Source organism: Notothenia rossii (assembly GCF_949606895.1).
Source record: "Notothenia rossii genome assembly, chromosome: 1".
Lineage (NCBI taxonomy): Eukaryota > Metazoa > Chordata > Actinopteri > Perciformes > Nototheniidae > Notothenia > Notothenia rossii.
In genome coordinates this window covers 29544489-29561328 of record NC_136912.1, presented here as the reverse complement: position 1 = coordinate 29561328, position 16840 = coordinate 29544489, and the positions used below count along the sequence as shown (strand labels likewise).

General features: G+C 44.8%; 1 protein-coding gene across 2 annotated transcripts; it reads left to right on the top strand.

Annotated features, from left to right (window-relative positions):
- Positions 1-571: 571 nt before the first annotated feature.
- tnpo2b (transportin 2b) lies at positions 572-15392 on the top strand. Of its 2 annotated transcripts, none has more exons than XM_079653689.1 (24): positions 572-870; positions 1599-1698; positions 1972-2047; positions 2160-2309; positions 3078-3184; positions 3376-3509; positions 3592-3673; positions 4244-4366; positions 4456-4574; positions 4662-4722; positions 4816-4987; positions 5406-5558; positions 6037-6262; positions 6349-6520; positions 6623-6817; positions 7956-8114; positions 8765-8858; positions 8959-9057; positions 9139-9234; positions 9401-9476; positions 12946-13045; positions 13153-13227; positions 14167-14296; positions 15254-15392. In XM_079653689.1, exons 2-23 carry the CDS (start codon positions 1600-1602, stop codon positions 14272-14274), a joined length of 2676 nt encoding a protein of 891 aa, XP_079509815.1. In that variant the 5' UTR covers positions 572-870; position 1599; the 3' UTR covers positions 14275-14296; positions 15254-15392. The 2 variants fall into 2 exon arrangements, with proteins under 2 accessions (XP_079509815.1, XP_079509816.1); XM_079653690.1 differs by having other exon boundaries at positions 582-870; positions 8771-8858.
- Positions 15393-16840: the final 1448 nt, after the last annotated feature.

Sequence of the window (16840 nt, the reverse complement as noted above, 5' to 3'; positions counted from 1 at the left end):
GTGTTGTTGGAAAGAAAGTCTCTGTTCCTCTCACTAATGAAAAAACTAAAATTATTTCATGCTGTTGGAACACTTCCACTTTTCTAAAGCATGGTTTCAGAAAAACAGATTTGTCAAGGATTTCGAAATGAAAGGAAGTGGTTTGTGACATTGATGAATACACAGAGGGGCCTCTGGCTGAATTATAGTTGCTTTCTGCGATTTTACAGTTGTTAGACATAGACACCACATGTGACACATTTAGACCTTTAACATACTGCCTCTTTGGAGCCTATATTGTTGGCCTTTGATTGTTTTTTTTTCATGTTGGAACACATTGACATACAACTGACCTTAATTGTTGTCAGCTTGCACTAGTGTTCCTTATATTGTGTGCAGGCCCTTAAGCCGTTCATACAGATCAATAAGTCAAGTTGTATAATTGAGAAATGAGTACACACCTTAGTTAAATGCTGATGGCCATCATTTGAAGCTGACACCATCTGGTGGTCAGAAATTAAACACAACAGACAATTCATCAAGAAAAACCTTATTAGATTAAATATATGATCCACCTCAATAAAAGTAGGCACTGGAAAATTATGTATTATGCTGTCTAACAAACTGAACTCTGTAGCGACTCTCATAACAGTTATCCCTACAGACAAGTCTGTCAAGTACGGAAGCCGAACATGATCAAACGGATCACCCGGCTTGATTGCAAGGCATGCAATCTCTGTCACATACCAGCTAGCATAGCAACCACACAGATCCAGAGAGATCAAACGTTTTGTATTAAGCTTCACAGATCGCCGTCATATTCTATTTAATGTTAGTCGTTACAGCTCTATTATCCATACAAAGATAGATCTACCACAGCGGAGTGACCAGGTAAAATCTTTCGCGGTACTTTTAAGATGATGCTAGCTAGCATGCTAATAGGTTGTAATGCGACTGCTATGTTATGAGTAATAATGCGCTCCATATGCACCCGTCTTTGTTGATTTGATGACAACATTGTTATGACAGCGTGGCGTGGTGTACTCATAGTTAACGTATGATAGCGTTGTGTTGCTGTGTTCTGTGTCAATCTGTTACGTTTGAAGTATCATAACGATGCTAAGCTAGCTTGTTAGCTGTGGGAGCCAGGCGTTAGCGTCTCTGCCGTCTGGGCCTCATTTGGAAAACCCTGTTCTGATTGTTGATGATGGTTTTAGTGGTTATGTATCAATGCAACGGTTACTTACTAACTAATTGACAACCAAGTAGTGGTAGTTTTAGGTTTCCTGTATCCAGAAACAACATGTTCATCAACATTGACGCTGTTACGTTTCCACATTGTAGACACTGATTAACATGAGTACGATATTTTCTCTAACATTAAGATTGGAAAGTTAACAGCTAACGTTAATACCGTTATTTGAATTGGTTGTTGCTATGCGTGTTGTTCTGTAATCATTGCTGCGTAGCTTACGCTACTTCTACGTGATTTGAGTAGAAACGTGCGCAGCGTTGAGGTCACAGATGGGGCTGGCTAGTTAAATGCTTACATCTACAGTCTATGGTGCTATGCAGTAGCATTCCTCATAAACAGGTTTGTGTGTGTTTGTGTCCTGTAGGATGGAGTGGCAGCCAGATGAACAGGGTCTGCAGCAAGTGCTTCAGCTACTCAAGGACTCCCAGTCCCCAGACACAGCAACACAGAGAGCTGTGCAAGAAGTATCCTTGCAACTGTGTGTATGTGTGTGTTTGTGAGGGTGAGATAAATAGGTGTGAGATTTAGCTTCACGATTGAGAGCTTGTGTATCAAAGTGGGTGATAATGAAAACTGAGTTGGTGTGTTGTCATGCGCAGGTTGCATCCTGTGCGATGATTGTATTGGTTCACCTTGTTATGTCGTGTTTGACATATATGTCAAACACGACATAACAAGGTGATTGGGAGTAATGTGCACGGTGGTCAAATGGTAGAACTCCTTAACATAGCCTTCAGAAACTCGAGCAACTCAACCAGTTTCCAGACTTCAACAACTATCTCATCTTTGTCCTTACAAGCCTCAAATCTGAGGGTATGTATATGCACGTCAGATCAATTGCGCAGTTATTTCTGTATATAATCTCCAATTTCCCTATCTAAAAAATGTATGTATGCGCTTTTTCTCTGTTGCCCTCTCTCTTTAGATGAGCCCACTCGCTCTCTGAGCGGTCTGATACTGAAGAACAATGTTAAGGCTCACTACCAGAACTTCCCTCCTAATGTGGCTGAGTTCATCAAACGAGAATGCCTCAACAATATCGGAGACCCTTCACCGCTCATCAGAGCTACCATCGGTGGGTGTTTGAGTGAGAAAAATAAAACTAGTGCATTTCATAGCCAGTGTGAGTCAGACTTCCATGTAGGTGGTTAGATTTTTTGCAGGTAATGTGGCTGTGTGGGAGCAAGCGCTGCATTTTAAAAAGTAGTTTTGAATCATGGAATGCAATTTAATGACTCATTTTAAAGAGACACTTACTCACTTTGTTAAACCTGCATTCCTGAAGAAAACTCTTTCCTTACAAACCACCATTTTGATAAGGAACCCAAGGGCAAAAAGAGTTTTGATGAATTTGAAGTAAATGGAGTTTAACAACAGCAAAACTACATTTAAAAATCTGTGTACAGACTTTCACTAATCGTCTGAAGGATGCATACATTTACTGGTATTTCTGTTAGTTTATATTTCTCTGGAAGCAAATTCAAATTATACAGTACAGGTGTGCACCACTGTTTTGTTTTTTCTTGGGTAGCATGAACCGACTAAAACTGTGTTTAGTTGTACAGCCGTGTTGCAGAAAGACAATAAATAATCTTCAATAACCTTTTAAAAAACACTTTATGAATGAGTAGCATCCCTTTTAATCCATTTAAATGGCGAGGTTTTAGCAAAAATGGAAACTAGTGAGCATACGACTGGATAAATAAAACATGGTTGTGTAAGAGATGGTAAAGAGGTGTTTTGATAGATGTCTTAAATTCAGCAGGAATTTTCTTAGTTTTTGGAGATGTACTGCGATGCCTGAGTTATTCTTGCGTAACCTTTCTATTATTTTATCATCCAGGTATCCTGATCACGACCATAGCCTCTAAAGGAGAGCTGCAGACATGGCCGGAGCTGTTGCCTCAGCTCTGTAATCTGCTCAACTCGGACGACTATAACACCTGCGAGGTCAGGCTCATCTGCCTACGCGCACAAACACACACACACACACACACACACACACACACACACACACACACACACACACACACACACACACACACACACACACACACTGCAATGTTATTTCAATAATCCCTTTTTATATCTGTACTTTTGTTTGTAACATTCCATCTCTATGGTTTTTCTCTGCTTTCCAGGGTTCTTTTGGCGCATTGCAAAAGATCTGCGAGGATTCCTCAGAGTTGTTGGATAGCGATGCTCTGAATAGACCCCTCAACATCATGATCCCCAAATTCCTACAGTTTTTCAAACATTGCAGCCCCAAGATCAGGTTAGTTAAGCAACCATCATTTCCCCTTGACTCTCCCTGTCAGAATCATCATAAATCTGACATGTTTTTCTCTCTCTCTCAGGTCCCATGCTATAGCCTGTGTGAATCAGTTCATCATTGGTCGAGCTGAGGCTCTGATGGACAACATTGACACCTTCATTGAGGTGAACCCTACAGGAACCATGTTGATTTAACTTCCATTGGTTTTAGACCTTGACAAGGAATATGATAGAGCTCATTTATATGTTAAAGTTACGAAAAACTATTGTTAAAGATACTTGCACATTTTGTTAAGCAGGATAATCTTAAAAAGTGTTTAAGCGTAAATGCAATTGACAGAAGTAAAAAGCTAAAATATGGAAAAAATTGAAAAGCACCACGGTCATCTGTAGTCTAAATTAGCCCCTTGATAGAAATTGCCTTTATTAAGATGCGTAAAAGCTACACAGATCGCAAGTCGGGCATTTACTGATGATTTATGTCGTACGACAAACGGGAAATCTCAGGCATCAATCAAAAAACCCATTGACTTTTAGACATATTAAAGAGTTCAATATTCATGTTAGTTTGTATTGGCCATCCAGACTTGTATCATTAATGACTATGAAGACATAGTGGGGTTAGGGGCGAGACCTCGAAACCCTGTTCAGGTTATTTGATCTGCTTTCAAAGTCATAACAGAGTTCTTCTCTTTGTTAACAATTTTTCCCCTCCTCCCTCTTCTTTATATCCAGAGTCTGTTTGCGCTGGCCGGTGACGAGGACAGTGAAGTGCGGAAGAACGTGTGCAGGGCTCTGGTCATGCTGCTCGAAGTCCGCATCGACCGCCTCATCCCACACATGCACAGCATCATCCAGGTGAGGGGGGGACTTGGAAAGACGGATAACATTTGTCCTTCCCTTCCTCGTGAATCTCATCCTCACCACCTGTTGTTGTCTGTCCCCAGTACATGCTGCAGAGGACCCAGGACCCCGATGAGAACGTGGCTCTGGAGGCCTGTGAGTTCTGGCTGACCCTGGCTGAGCAGCCCATCTGTAAAGAGGCCCTGTCCGGCCACTTGGTCCAGTAAGTGCTCACACGGCAACAGCATTTAACAAATAAGTGTCTTGTAGGAATTAAATAGTTTTTTCCATCTTTTTTATTTATTTATAGATTGACCCCTATCTTGGTGAATGGGATGAAATACTCTGAGATTGACATCATCCTTCTAAAGGTGAGCCTCCCCTGTGTGAATCGGATCTTCCTATCTTCTCATACTTATTTTCGTCTCTTTCTTTTATCACCTTTTCTATCTGTTACCTTCCAGGGTGATGTCGAAGAAGACGAGGCAGTGCCCGACAGCGAGCAAGACATCAAGCCTCGTTTCCACAAGTCCCGCACTGTCACGCTGCAGCACGAAGGGGGGGAGGGCGAGGACGGGGAGGACATCGATGAGGATGATGACGATGACGATGATACGCTGTCTGACTGGAACCTACGTACGTTGCAGTTATCCTCTCTGGTGGCCATGTATATTTTAAGATGGCTTTTTTTTCAGCTATAACAACATTATGCTACTTCTACGCTGTGATTTTGCAGTGCATATTTACATAATGTTGATGTACTTATCAGTTTTTATATGTTCCACAGATGTTGTTTTCATTAGAACAGAAAAGCCAATACAAACATACAACAACAGTGTGGCACATACAGTGTAGAAACAGTAATACATTAAAACAAATAACAATAGATTGAGATTGAGGGGGAACGTACAGCTACCAATCCATGTAAATAAAAGATAATGTGTTTGTTTTACCATGTCTGAAGTTGGCTTCTCTAATGCTGTGATGTGCCAGTGTTTCCTCAGAGTATTTTCCCTTTTTCCAATCTAACGCCGATGGGTCTTTCCCCCTGCAGGGAAGTGTTCAGCTGCAGCTCTGGATGTTCTTGCCAACGTGTTCCGTGAGGAGTTGCTCCCACATCTCCTGCCGCTGCTCAAAGGACTGCTGTTCCACCCGGACTGGGTCATCAAGGAGTCTGGCATCCTCGTGCTGGGAGCTATCGCTGAGGGTGAGAGACAAAAAAAAAATGTAGTTCACTGTAGTCAATTGCTAGTCCTAACCAAAATATTCAGACACCCATCCTCCTTGTAAATATATGTTTTCACTCCAGTCTTTGTAAGAATAAAACCAACTAACCTTATAGAGGTTGTTAGGTCCTCTTTGTTAGCTTTGGACAGAGCCAGACTAGCCGTTACCCCTGTGTTCATTTATTTATTTATGCTAAGCTAAGATAAGCTAACCAGTAGCTTTGGTAGCTTTGCGCTTGGCATTGCTCTTCTGATCTAACTCTATTTGCACATTAGAGTATTCTATTCTACTGTATATGATTTAACTGTACCTTCTTTTTTTTTAGCTAACTATGCTGTAGCTGTTGTGTATATGACCGTGAAATTGAATCTTGAATCCAAGCAAGACAGCGAATTAAGTGTTTGTCCAGAAAAAGTAGCCACCTTTTTGAAGACTTATAAAGCTGTTTTTGTCTCCAGGCTGTATGCAAGGCATGGTCCCGTACCTGCCTGAGCTCATCCCCCACCTCATCCAGTGTCTGTGCGACAAGAAGGCCCTGGTCCGCTCCATCGCCTGCTGGACCCTGAGCCGCTACGCCCACTGGGTGGTCAGCCAGCCCCCCGACTCTCACCTCAAACCCCTCATGACCGAGCTGCTCAAACGCATCCTGGATGGCAACAAGAGGGTACAGGAAGCAGCATGCAGGTACAGAGCAGACATTTCCCCATATTTCCTGTGTTCTCTCTCTTTGCTCTTACATCTTGTCTAACCCCGACTCGTTTTCCCTACAGTGCGTTTGCCACCCTGGAGGAGGAGGCGTGCACAGAGCTGGTTCCTTACCTGAGCTTCATCCTGGACACGCTGGTTTTTGCTTTTGGGAAGTACCAGCACAAGAACCTGCTCATCCTCTATGACGCCATAGGGACATTGGCAGACTCTGTGGGACACCATCTCAACCAAGAAGTGAGTTCAACATGCACACATTAAATGAGCTCCTTTGTGTGTAATGTATTGTCCCTTTTTTTTTTTGAAAAAAGAAAATGAATCCCACACTTGTGTTTTCAGGAGTACATACAGAAGCTGATGCCTCCGCTTATAGCCAAGTGGAACGAGCTGAAGGATGAAGATAAAGATCTCTTCCCTCTGCTCGAGTGTCTGTCGTCCGTTGCCACGGCGCTGCAGAGCGGCTTCCTCCCATACTGCGAGCCTGTCTACCAGCGCTGCGTCACCCTGGTCCAGAAGACACTGGCTCAGGCCATGGTGAGCATCACACACACACACACACACACACACACACACACACACACACACACACACACACACACACACACACACACACACTCTGCAGTAACGATCTGTATCAGCTGTTTTATATCATTTACATCAGGGATGGGCAACTTTGATGGTGGTGGGGGCCACATCATTGATGTACTGGCCACCAGGGGGCCTCAGATTCACTTGGAACACACACACACAAAAAGTCCATGTATTGTATGTAATTATTAACAAATATACTAAGTCTGACATCTTCATTGACATTTTACAATCAAAGGGAACATCCCCTAAACAAATATCAGTTCACAGAAATGTTATTTCATTTTTACAAGTGGCATGTTTGTATTGAACAGGTTATTAAACAGTGGAATAAAACTATTTTAAACTATTGGAAAGCACGGAAAATGTGTGTGTATTGAGATTAACCATTAAGATGACATACACATGAAGTCATAAACACTAACCCAGACATTAGTTGTCTAACTTGAACCTAAAACACTTGTAGCCAGTCTCTGCATTCCCCTTATTTCACAATAAGGGGAATGTCAACACAGACAACTGTCAGCCCGCACTCTGCTGTTCCTCAGCACCCCTCCCTCCCTCCCGCTGAAATTATGAATGAAAGCGTAGCAATCATAGATAACACGGCAGGGTCCGTGACAGTTTGTTTTCATCTGATTTCAAATAAACAAAGTCTTGGTTCTAAGAATATTAAACTTGTTTCACCAAATTCAGATGATAAATACAACTTTTAAGCTTGTAAAGGCATAATTACAAGAGGCAACTTAACGTCACAGCAGACATAACAACAGCCGGTGTTTCTTGTGAGGGTTTCCCCGGGAAACAAACACAATACACACATGTGTCACAGATTATTTCGCGGTATTTGAAATCATGTACGCAGCTCGCGACGTAACTAGGAGTCTAGTGGACGGTATCAGTACTACAAGTAAAAAAAATATATATATATATATATTTTTTTTTTAATTAATTACATTGTTTCTAAATTTATCTGAGGGCCGCAAAAAGAGGAGGTGGGGGCCACCATTTGCCCATCCCGGATTTACATAATTGACACTTTCCCCCCCTCTGATCTTTTCTCCCCCCCCTCTGTGTGTCTCAGATGTACAGTCAGCAGCCTGACCAGTACGAAGCTCCGGACAAGGATTTCATGATCGTGGCTCTGGATCTTTTAAGCGGTTTAGCTGAGGGACTGGGAGGCCACGTGGACACACTTGTGTCCCGCAGTAACATCATGACGCTGCTTTTCCAGTGCATGCAGGTGAGGATAGCCTGTGTGTTTTTTTGTTTTTTTTCCCCACACAATTTTAATGAGTTTTTCTTGCACTTGATACAAATCATTTATTTAGTCTGAAGTGAGTTGATTTAAACTCAAACTTCTTGGGTCACTTGATGTGACCCAACAAATGACCCACGGTGTGTTAGCATTGCCACTGGTATTTATTCATGGTGTGTGAGATGGAGCTGGTCAATTGTTTTAAGATTTGGTCTAATTTAACTTTAACTAATTGAATCGACACTTGCACACACGCAGCATCTGACTGGCCTCCGCTCATCCTCAACTATGACATTTCAGAACCGAAGTGTCTGCATTTAGCATCCAATTTCTAATACTTAAACAATGTTTTGGCAATATCTTTATGCCCCACTGCTGATGTTGATTATGTTTTCAGGTTTTTTTCCTACCAATTTTTTGTAAACCTGAGATCCCCAAAAACTTCTCTCAGGGGCTTAAGGGCCGAGAACTTTGCCATATATTCCAACCACCGACACTTGATCTTATATGGTGGGAATGTAATATTGTTTCTTTTTAAACTGAGGTCATAATCCTGTGACTCAGTGGTCTGGTCCATTTCCAGTCTCTGTTAATGGTGCGTGTTCACATTTCTCTTGGTCTTTCTGTCTCTTCTGTCCCAGGATACGATGCCTGAAGTGAGACAGAGCTCATTTGCTCTGCTGGGCGACCTGACCAAGGCTTGCTTCCCTCATGTCAAACCGTGTATTGGTAATTATCTCTCTCACTCTCTGCCGTTGCAAATATATTACTCAATCTTCCTCCTTTTTATTTGCCTGTTCCTAATGCTAACATTTGACGTGTCCTACAGCTGAATTCATGCCGATCCTCGGGACAAATCTCAACCCGGAGTTCATCTCCGTCTGCAACAATGCTACCTGGGCCATAGGAGAGATCTGCATGCAGATGGGTGCGTTTGAGCAAATGCATCGTTTTCATGTGATGCAGTTCTGTGCTTGTAAATAAGATAATGGCTCTGTGTCTCTGTCAGGCGTGGAGATGCAGCCATACATCGCTATGGTTCTGAGCCAGCTGGTTGAGATCATTAATCGACCCAACACCCCCAAGACCCTGCTGGAGAACACGGGTACAGACGTTTTGTAATACTTGTTTTACAAAGGAAAGTAGACGGATGTTATAGTTATATGCAAAATCCAAAAGTCATCAAAAAAGAGAAGTGAAATGAGCGCAGGTAGTGCCAAAACCCGTCTCTAACAGCAGTCCTGACCCCCCTCTCTCTCTCTCTCCTCCAGCGATCACCATCGGTCGCCTCGGATACGTGTGTCCTCAGGAGGTCGCGCCCGTGCTGCCGCAGTTCATCCGACCCTGGTGAGCGCATGTTACATCTCTTTTTCTGTGTCTATTATTCCAAATGATGTGCCATCTTTCGTGGTTTGATTTTACTTTACAACATCTGCCCACAGTCTTCTTCGGTGGTGTCTTTGTACATCCTGCTCTTCTTCGGTTAGCTCTTCTGTACATGCAAAACACGTCTGCGCCAGTCCTCAGGCAATACACTTTCATTCTGTTCTTATTTTCTTCTTTGCGTGATTACTGCATATCATGAGCTGCCTTTCCTTAAAATCCTGCTTCTCTCATACAAGAAAACAATTAAATTAGCAAGCAGCAGGAACCAATGAGTCATTTCAAGCTTTAAAAAAAAAGAGACAAATGTCCTCCCACATGGCAAGATAAGGGCAGGCTGTTTTTATTGAATCTTTAGAAGATATTAAGAAGCAAGCATCCATCCATCCATCCATCTTCTCCCGCTTATCCGTGGTCGGGTCGCGGAGGTAGCAGTTCCAGCAGAGAGCCCCAAACTTTCTTTTCCCTGGCCACATCAACCAGCTCTGACTGGGGGATCCCAAGGCGCTCCCAGGCCAGAGAAGAGATATAATCCCTCCATCTGGTTCTAGGTCTACCCCTTGGTCTCTTCCCAGCTGGACGTGCCTGGAACACCTCCCTAGGGAGGCGCCCAGGTGGCATCCTAACTAGGTGCCCGAACCACCTCAACTGGCTCCTTTCGACGCGAAGGAGGAGCGGTTCAACTCCGAGTCCCTCCCGGATGACCGAACTTCTCACCTTATCCCTAAGGGAGACACCAGCCACCCTGCGGAGAAAACCCATCTCGGCCGCTTGTACCCGCGATCTCGTTCTTTCGGTCATGACCCATCCTTCATGACCATAGGTGAGGGTAGGAACGAAAATGGCCCGGTAGACAGAGAGCTTTGCCTTCTGGCTCAGCTCCCTTTTCGTCACAACGGTGCGGTAAAGAGACTGCAGTACCGCTCCCGCTGCTCCGATTCTCCGACCCATCTCACGCTCCATTGTTCCCTCACTCGAGAACAAGACCCCGAGATACTTGAACTCCTTCACTTGGGGTAAGGACTCATTCCCTACTTGGAGTGGACAGTCCATCGGTTTCCTGCTGAGAACCATGGCCTCAGATTTGGAGGTGCTGATCCTCATCCCAGCCGCTTCACACTCGGTTGCGAACCGATCCAGTGAGTGCTGAAGGTCGCAGACCGATGAAGCCATCAGAACCACATCATCTGCAAAAAGCAGTGGTGCAATCCTTAGTCCACCGAACTGCAGACCCCCTCCCCCACGACTACGCCTCGAAATCCGATCCATGTATATTACAAACAGGATTGGTGACAAAGCGCAGCCCTGGCGGAGGCCAACCCTCACCTGAAATGGGTCCGACTTACTGCCGAGGACACGGACACAGCTCTCGCTTTGGGAGTACAGAGATTGGATGGCCCTGAGTAGAGACCCCCTCACCCCATACTCCCGCAGCACCTCCCACAGTGACTCCCTGGGAACCCGGTCATACGCCTTCTCCAAGTCTACAAAACACATGTAGACTGGATAAGCATACTCCCAGGCCCCCTCCAGGATCCTTGCGAGAGTAAAAAGCTGATCCGTCGTTCCACGACCAGGACGGAATCCGCATTGTTCCTCCTCAATCTGAGGTTCGACAATCGGCCTGACCCTCCTTTCGAGTACCTTAGAGTAAACTTTCCCGGGGAGGCTGAGTAGTGTGATGCCTCGGTAATTGGCACACACCCTCTGATCCCCCTTTTTGAAAAGGGGAACCACCACTCCGGTCTGCCACTCCTTCGGTACTGTTTCCGACTTCCACGCAACGTTGATGAGACGTGTCAACCATGACAGTCCCTCAACACCCAGAGCCTTCAGCATTTCTGGGCGGATCTCATCCACCCCCGGGGCTTTGCCACTGTGAAGTTGTTTGACGACCTCAGTGACCTCCCCCCGGGAGATTGGTGTCGATCCCCCTTCATACTCCAGCTCTGCCTCTAACATAGAGGGCGGAGTTGTCGGGTTCAGGAGTTCCTCAAAGTGCTCCTTCCAACGCCCTAACACTCCATCAGTTGAGGTCAACAACGTCCCATCCTTACTGTACACAGCTTGGATGGTTCCCTGCTTCCCCCTCCTGAGGTGTCGGACAGTTTTCCAGAACAACTTTGGTGCCGCCCGAAAGTCTTTTTCCATGTCTTCTCCGAACTTCTCCCACACCCGCTGCTTTGCCTCGGCCACGGCTGAGGCTGCTGCCCTTCGGGCCTGTCGGTACCTTGCAACTGCCTCGGGAGTCCCCCGAGATAACAAATCCCTGAAGGCCTCCTTCTTCAGTCGGACGGCTTCCCTGACCACCGGTGTCCACCAGGAGGTTCGAGGGTTACCGCCCCTTGAGGCACCTAGGACCTTGAGACCACAGCTCCCCGCCGCGGCTTCGGCAATAGAGGCTTTGAACACCGACCACTCTGGTTCAATGTCCCCAACCTCCACAGGAATGCCCGAAAAGCTCCGCCGGAGGTGTGAGTTGAAGGCCTCCTGAACTTGGGCCTCCTCCAGACGTTCCCAGTTCACCCGAACTACACGTTTGGGCTTACCAGGTCTATCCAGAGGCTTCCCCCGCCACTCGACCCAACTCACCACCAGATGGTGATCAGTTGACAACTCCGCCCCTCTCTTTACCCGAGTGTCCAAAACATACGGCCTCAGGTCCGATGATACGATAACCAAATCGATCATGGACCTTCTGCCTAGGGTGCTCTGGTACCACGTACACTTATGAGCATCCTTATGTTCGAACATGGTGTTTGTTATGGCCAATCCATGACTAGCACAGAAGTCCAGTAACAAACCACCACTCCGGTTCAGATCAGGGGGGCCGTTCCTCCCAATCACTCCCCTCCAAGTGTCTCCATCATTGCCCACATGTGCGTTGAAGTCTCCCAGCAAGATTAAAGAGTCCCCTTCAGGAGCCCCATACAGGACTCTTTCCAGGGTCTCCAAGAAGGCCGTATACTCTGAACTGCTGTTGGGTGCATAAGCACACACAACAGTCAGAGTTTTCCCCCCCATAACCCGCAGGCGTAGGGAGGCAACCCTCTCGTCCACTGGGGTAGACTCCAACAACGAAGCACCCAACCGGGGACTTGTGAGTATCCCCACACCCGCCCGGCGCCTCACACCTTGAGCAACTCCGGAGAAGAATAGAGTCCAACCCCTATCCAGAAGTAAGGTTCCAGAGCCGACGCTGTGCGTAGAGGTGAGCCCAACCAGATCCAACTGGTAGAAGCAAGCATGAAAGTGCAAAATTAGCCATGGAAGAAAAAGCTTAACGTTTTACAAATGTTTAGGTATGCTGTCAATTCGAATTCTGGCAAAGAAACAATCAAAACTGTTCAGAAACATCAGGTCAGAATAAGATGGAAGATTTGAATGTTTTGACTTTAATGGCTGCTTATTGTTTAATATTTCCCTGCTGCAGGTGTACGTCCCTGAGGAACATCAGAGACAACGAGGAGAAAGACTCTGCCTTCCGGGGCATCTGCATGATGATCGGTGTGAACCCAGGAGGCGTGGTGCAGGTGAGACATTCACCCTGTAGGCTTTAAGTCATGGCGCTCTATATGCATTTCCCCGTGTCACCTGTTGATGTTGAAACCTTCGCCCCTCTTCCTCTGTGTCTGTTCAGGACTTCATCTTCTTCTGTGACGCAGTGGCCTCCTGGGTGAGCCCTAAAGACGATTTGAGAGACATGTTCTATAAGGTGAGGGTGATGCACGAGTGGATTGATCAGGGGTAAAGTGAACTCGCCATGTTGTGAGTTACTGCAAGGGAAAGAGAAGCAGTGTGTGTTCACCTCAGCCACAAGGACACTGCTTTTGTTCTGCAGAACAATGAAGAGAACCCACTCCCCGTCACATCATATATCTGCAAAATCCACCAAGACATGTATTTACACTTTGGAGAATCTCTGTTTTAGTTCTATAATATTCCTTCACAGACATTTAAGTGTGTGTTGGCGGCAGAGTGAATCCATAAAAGGGCAAATGAACCTCATAGCCTGTTCTGTATCAAGAAGCTATTTCTGTTTGAATTGACAGTGACTTTGCCCCAGTAAGGGAAATGTATGGTGCACATCCTGTTGGGCTGCTTCCTGACACCATCAGCATTTTAAAGCAATACTTTCTTATTTTTTCCAGCGATGCTGTGACCGGCAATTTAACTATAGGTACACTAGGACAATAAGTATGATGATGTTAATAAGTTGTCTTTCAGTTTTGCCACTAAAAGACAACATTGGCTAAAGAGCTGCTTTAAAGAAAATGGGTCACCCAGCACAATATAAACTACAATGATGAACTGACTTAGTTTTTTTATAATGCCCAAGTGTGCAAAAACACAAGGTTAAGAACTTATTTGAAAAGGGAATGATCGATTACAAGAAGGTGGTAATTATTAGTTAGATGTGCAGCCGAAAAAAGTCCATATCGTGGACCTTCTTTAAGCTTCTTCAGACAATAAATCAAACGCTGAATGCAGGACTCTTTATAGAGGAACCGTTAAGGGAACTAGCAAAGGATCAGATAGTTGAAGTATGAGAGATTAGCTGTAAATGTATGGAGTCCATGGTCTAACCCCTTGAGGATTACTTGCGGATGTGCCTGATTTAATCCCCACCCCCCCCTCTTCTGTCCCTCTCCAGATCCTGCATGGCTTTAAGGAGCAGGTTGGGGAGGAGAACTGGCAGCAGTTCTCAGAGCAGTTCCCCCCCCTGCTGAAGGAGAGACTGGCAGCGTGCTACGGCGTTTAGATTCTCTACACCCACCCAAGAGGTAATCCCACACACACATCCTTGTTTTAACTCAAAGGAATGGCTGGCTGATAACGGCTTATACAAAATATCTCTATGTTTAAGCTTTGCCGTGATACACACCAGACACTTACAGCATGTCATTATTCTAGTAAACTAATCTGAAAACCAGTGTACTACTTGGAAGTCAAATTGGTAATTGGAAAAGTGTCTTTATAAACTTAAACCTATTATTTACACTATTTAATTTGTTCTTCTAATTACAATTTGTGTGCCATATTAAAAATGTATATTTTTTGTGTATTCATAATTGTCACTTAATAATTACACATTTTGTTCGCTGTATTATTTTCATGATACATTTTAATTTTAGTATTCAATTCATTCTTTGTTACGTCACTTTTATTTTGAAGTTGGTTCTTACCCGCTCTTTCTATAATATTAAACATAGCCTTGTATTGCAAACAAATGTGGATAGAAGTTACCTGCCCCATCTTTGATAGGAAGAGGGCGAGGAGAGCGGAATGCCAAAGAAAGTTTCTTCCTCAGTGATGTTTCAATTAATGTTTGCGATATAGTCATGTACATCATTCCGAGTAGAACGAACACACACACACACACACACACACACACACACACACACACACACACACACACACACACACACACACACACACACACACACACACACACACACACACACACACACACACACCATTTGTTAGACGCTTTTATCCAAAGTACTGTGGGCAATCCCCACAGGAACAATTTGGGGTGAAGTGTCTTGCCCAGGGACACAACGAAATGCTGACTGCAGTGGGACTCGAACTTGCTACCCCCTGATTCGAAGTCCAGCACTCTATCCATTGAGCCGCAGCCGCCCCAGATAAATAGCCCACCCCTACTCAAAGGTGTAAACATGTGTTTATTCTGAATGAATCTCAGGGTCTGACCCCTCTTTTCTTGTCTGTCCTCTCAGGTGAGCCAGCAGGAGGAGGGTGAATGGGAAACTCATCCATCTGTGTATTGCACTGCCCTGATCTGGGGGAGGGAGAGGGACGCTTACGGCCGCTCCCCCTGACGGACGGCCCCCACGCCCTATGTGTTTGTCCATAGAGGGAGGGTGGGCGGGTGGGAGGGTGGGAAACCGGGACGCCTCTAGATTAACTAGGCAGGGACCCGACACAGAAAAACTAACCGCTAGGGACAGAATAGAGAGGGACAGAGAGACGGACATGTAGGAGAGACTGAGGGATAGACACGTTGGGATAAAAAGGGGAGGCAGAGCAGCTGAGAGAGAGAGAGAGAGAGAGAGAGAGAGAGAGAGAGGGAGGGGAATCAGTAACATGGCAGGGAAACAGAGTCTCAGAAAAGTCTTCTACCGGGTGGACGGGGACAGTTGAGATTTTAACTCTAGAGTAACCGATAGTTTGACCGACAGACCAACACAGACTCGCACACATACACTTGCACATGCAGTACATGGAACTGACTGTGGGTGGCACTCTAACTTAGACTTTTTTGAGACCTACTACATGTAGTTAGGGACAGACAGGGGTCTAAACTCTGTTCGTTTTCTAGGTGATAATCTTTCCTTTCCGGGGGGACTAGGCTTCGATATGAATTCCTTCATCCTTAGTTATAGAGTTCTACTTAGCTCTAAGATAATCCCGCCGTCTATGTTTCCTGCCGTTCATTTTGACCAGTGCTGCTTCACAGAGCTATCCATCTATCAGACATATTCCTGTCACAATTTCTACCTGATCAGAAGAGAGGAAGAAAGAGGGAAGGAGAAAAAAAGTGTCTTGACAGAAACCATTCCTCTAGGAAGGGAGGATTAGGGCTAACACATTTGTTTTCTCACCAGAGGGGAGGAAAGCCTAGACAGAAATCACATCCTTAGTCGTCCTCTTTGAGGTTTTGTGTGTGTGCGCGCGTGTGCATGTTCAGTTTGTAAATCCTCACTTTAGCATTCTGTGTTAAGAGTGTGTGAAATATATATTGTTTTTGATAAGGTACCGAGCTAAAACTTGACTCCCACCGCAATGTCCTTGGCACCTATTAACTGTGACCAAGTGTTTTTGTGTTTGTTTGTTTGTGTGTGTGTGTATATGTGCGTGTGTGTGCAAGAGTGTGTGTCTACATGTTAATGTCTACATTCGTATTGATATCCGTTTGATGCCATATTGATATCGTAAGTAAAACAGTGATTGGCATTGTGATCTTTATAATGTTTTAAAAATTGTCCATATTATTATTATTTTTTTTGCTGCTACTGATAATTTTTGTTTCTATAGTGGACTTAAATTCGCACAATTAACGCAAAAAAAAGAAACATTGACTTAATGCTATTTTCAGTGAGTGTTAAGTTGTTTTTGCACTTTTTTTATTTTACCTTTTTTGTATGGACTTTTTTTTAACCTCACCCATACGATGTTGTGACCCTAATGTCAGCGTTTGTCATACTGTGTTGCACTGTGAAATTAAGTGTCTTTGACTGGCAAAAATATTCCAATACTAAATGGCAAATAAAAACTCTGTGAAACTGGGACTAATCCGCACTTTT

Bases quoted from the DNA above. Each gene is read 5' to 3' on its own strand.
- tnpo2b (XM_079653689.1), top strand. From the start codon at position 1,600: ATGGAGTGGCAGCCAGATGAACAGGGTCTGCAGCAAGTGCTTCAGCTA. The intron at 9,058-9,138 runs GTGCGTTTGAGC...TGTCTCTGTCAG, and splicing joins AGAGATCTGCATGCAGATGG to GCGTGGAGATGCAGCCATAC. The intron at 13,046-13,152 runs GTGAGACATTCA...GTGTCTGTTCAG, and splicing joins ACCCAGGAGGCGTGGTGCAG to GACTTCATCTTCTTCTGTGA.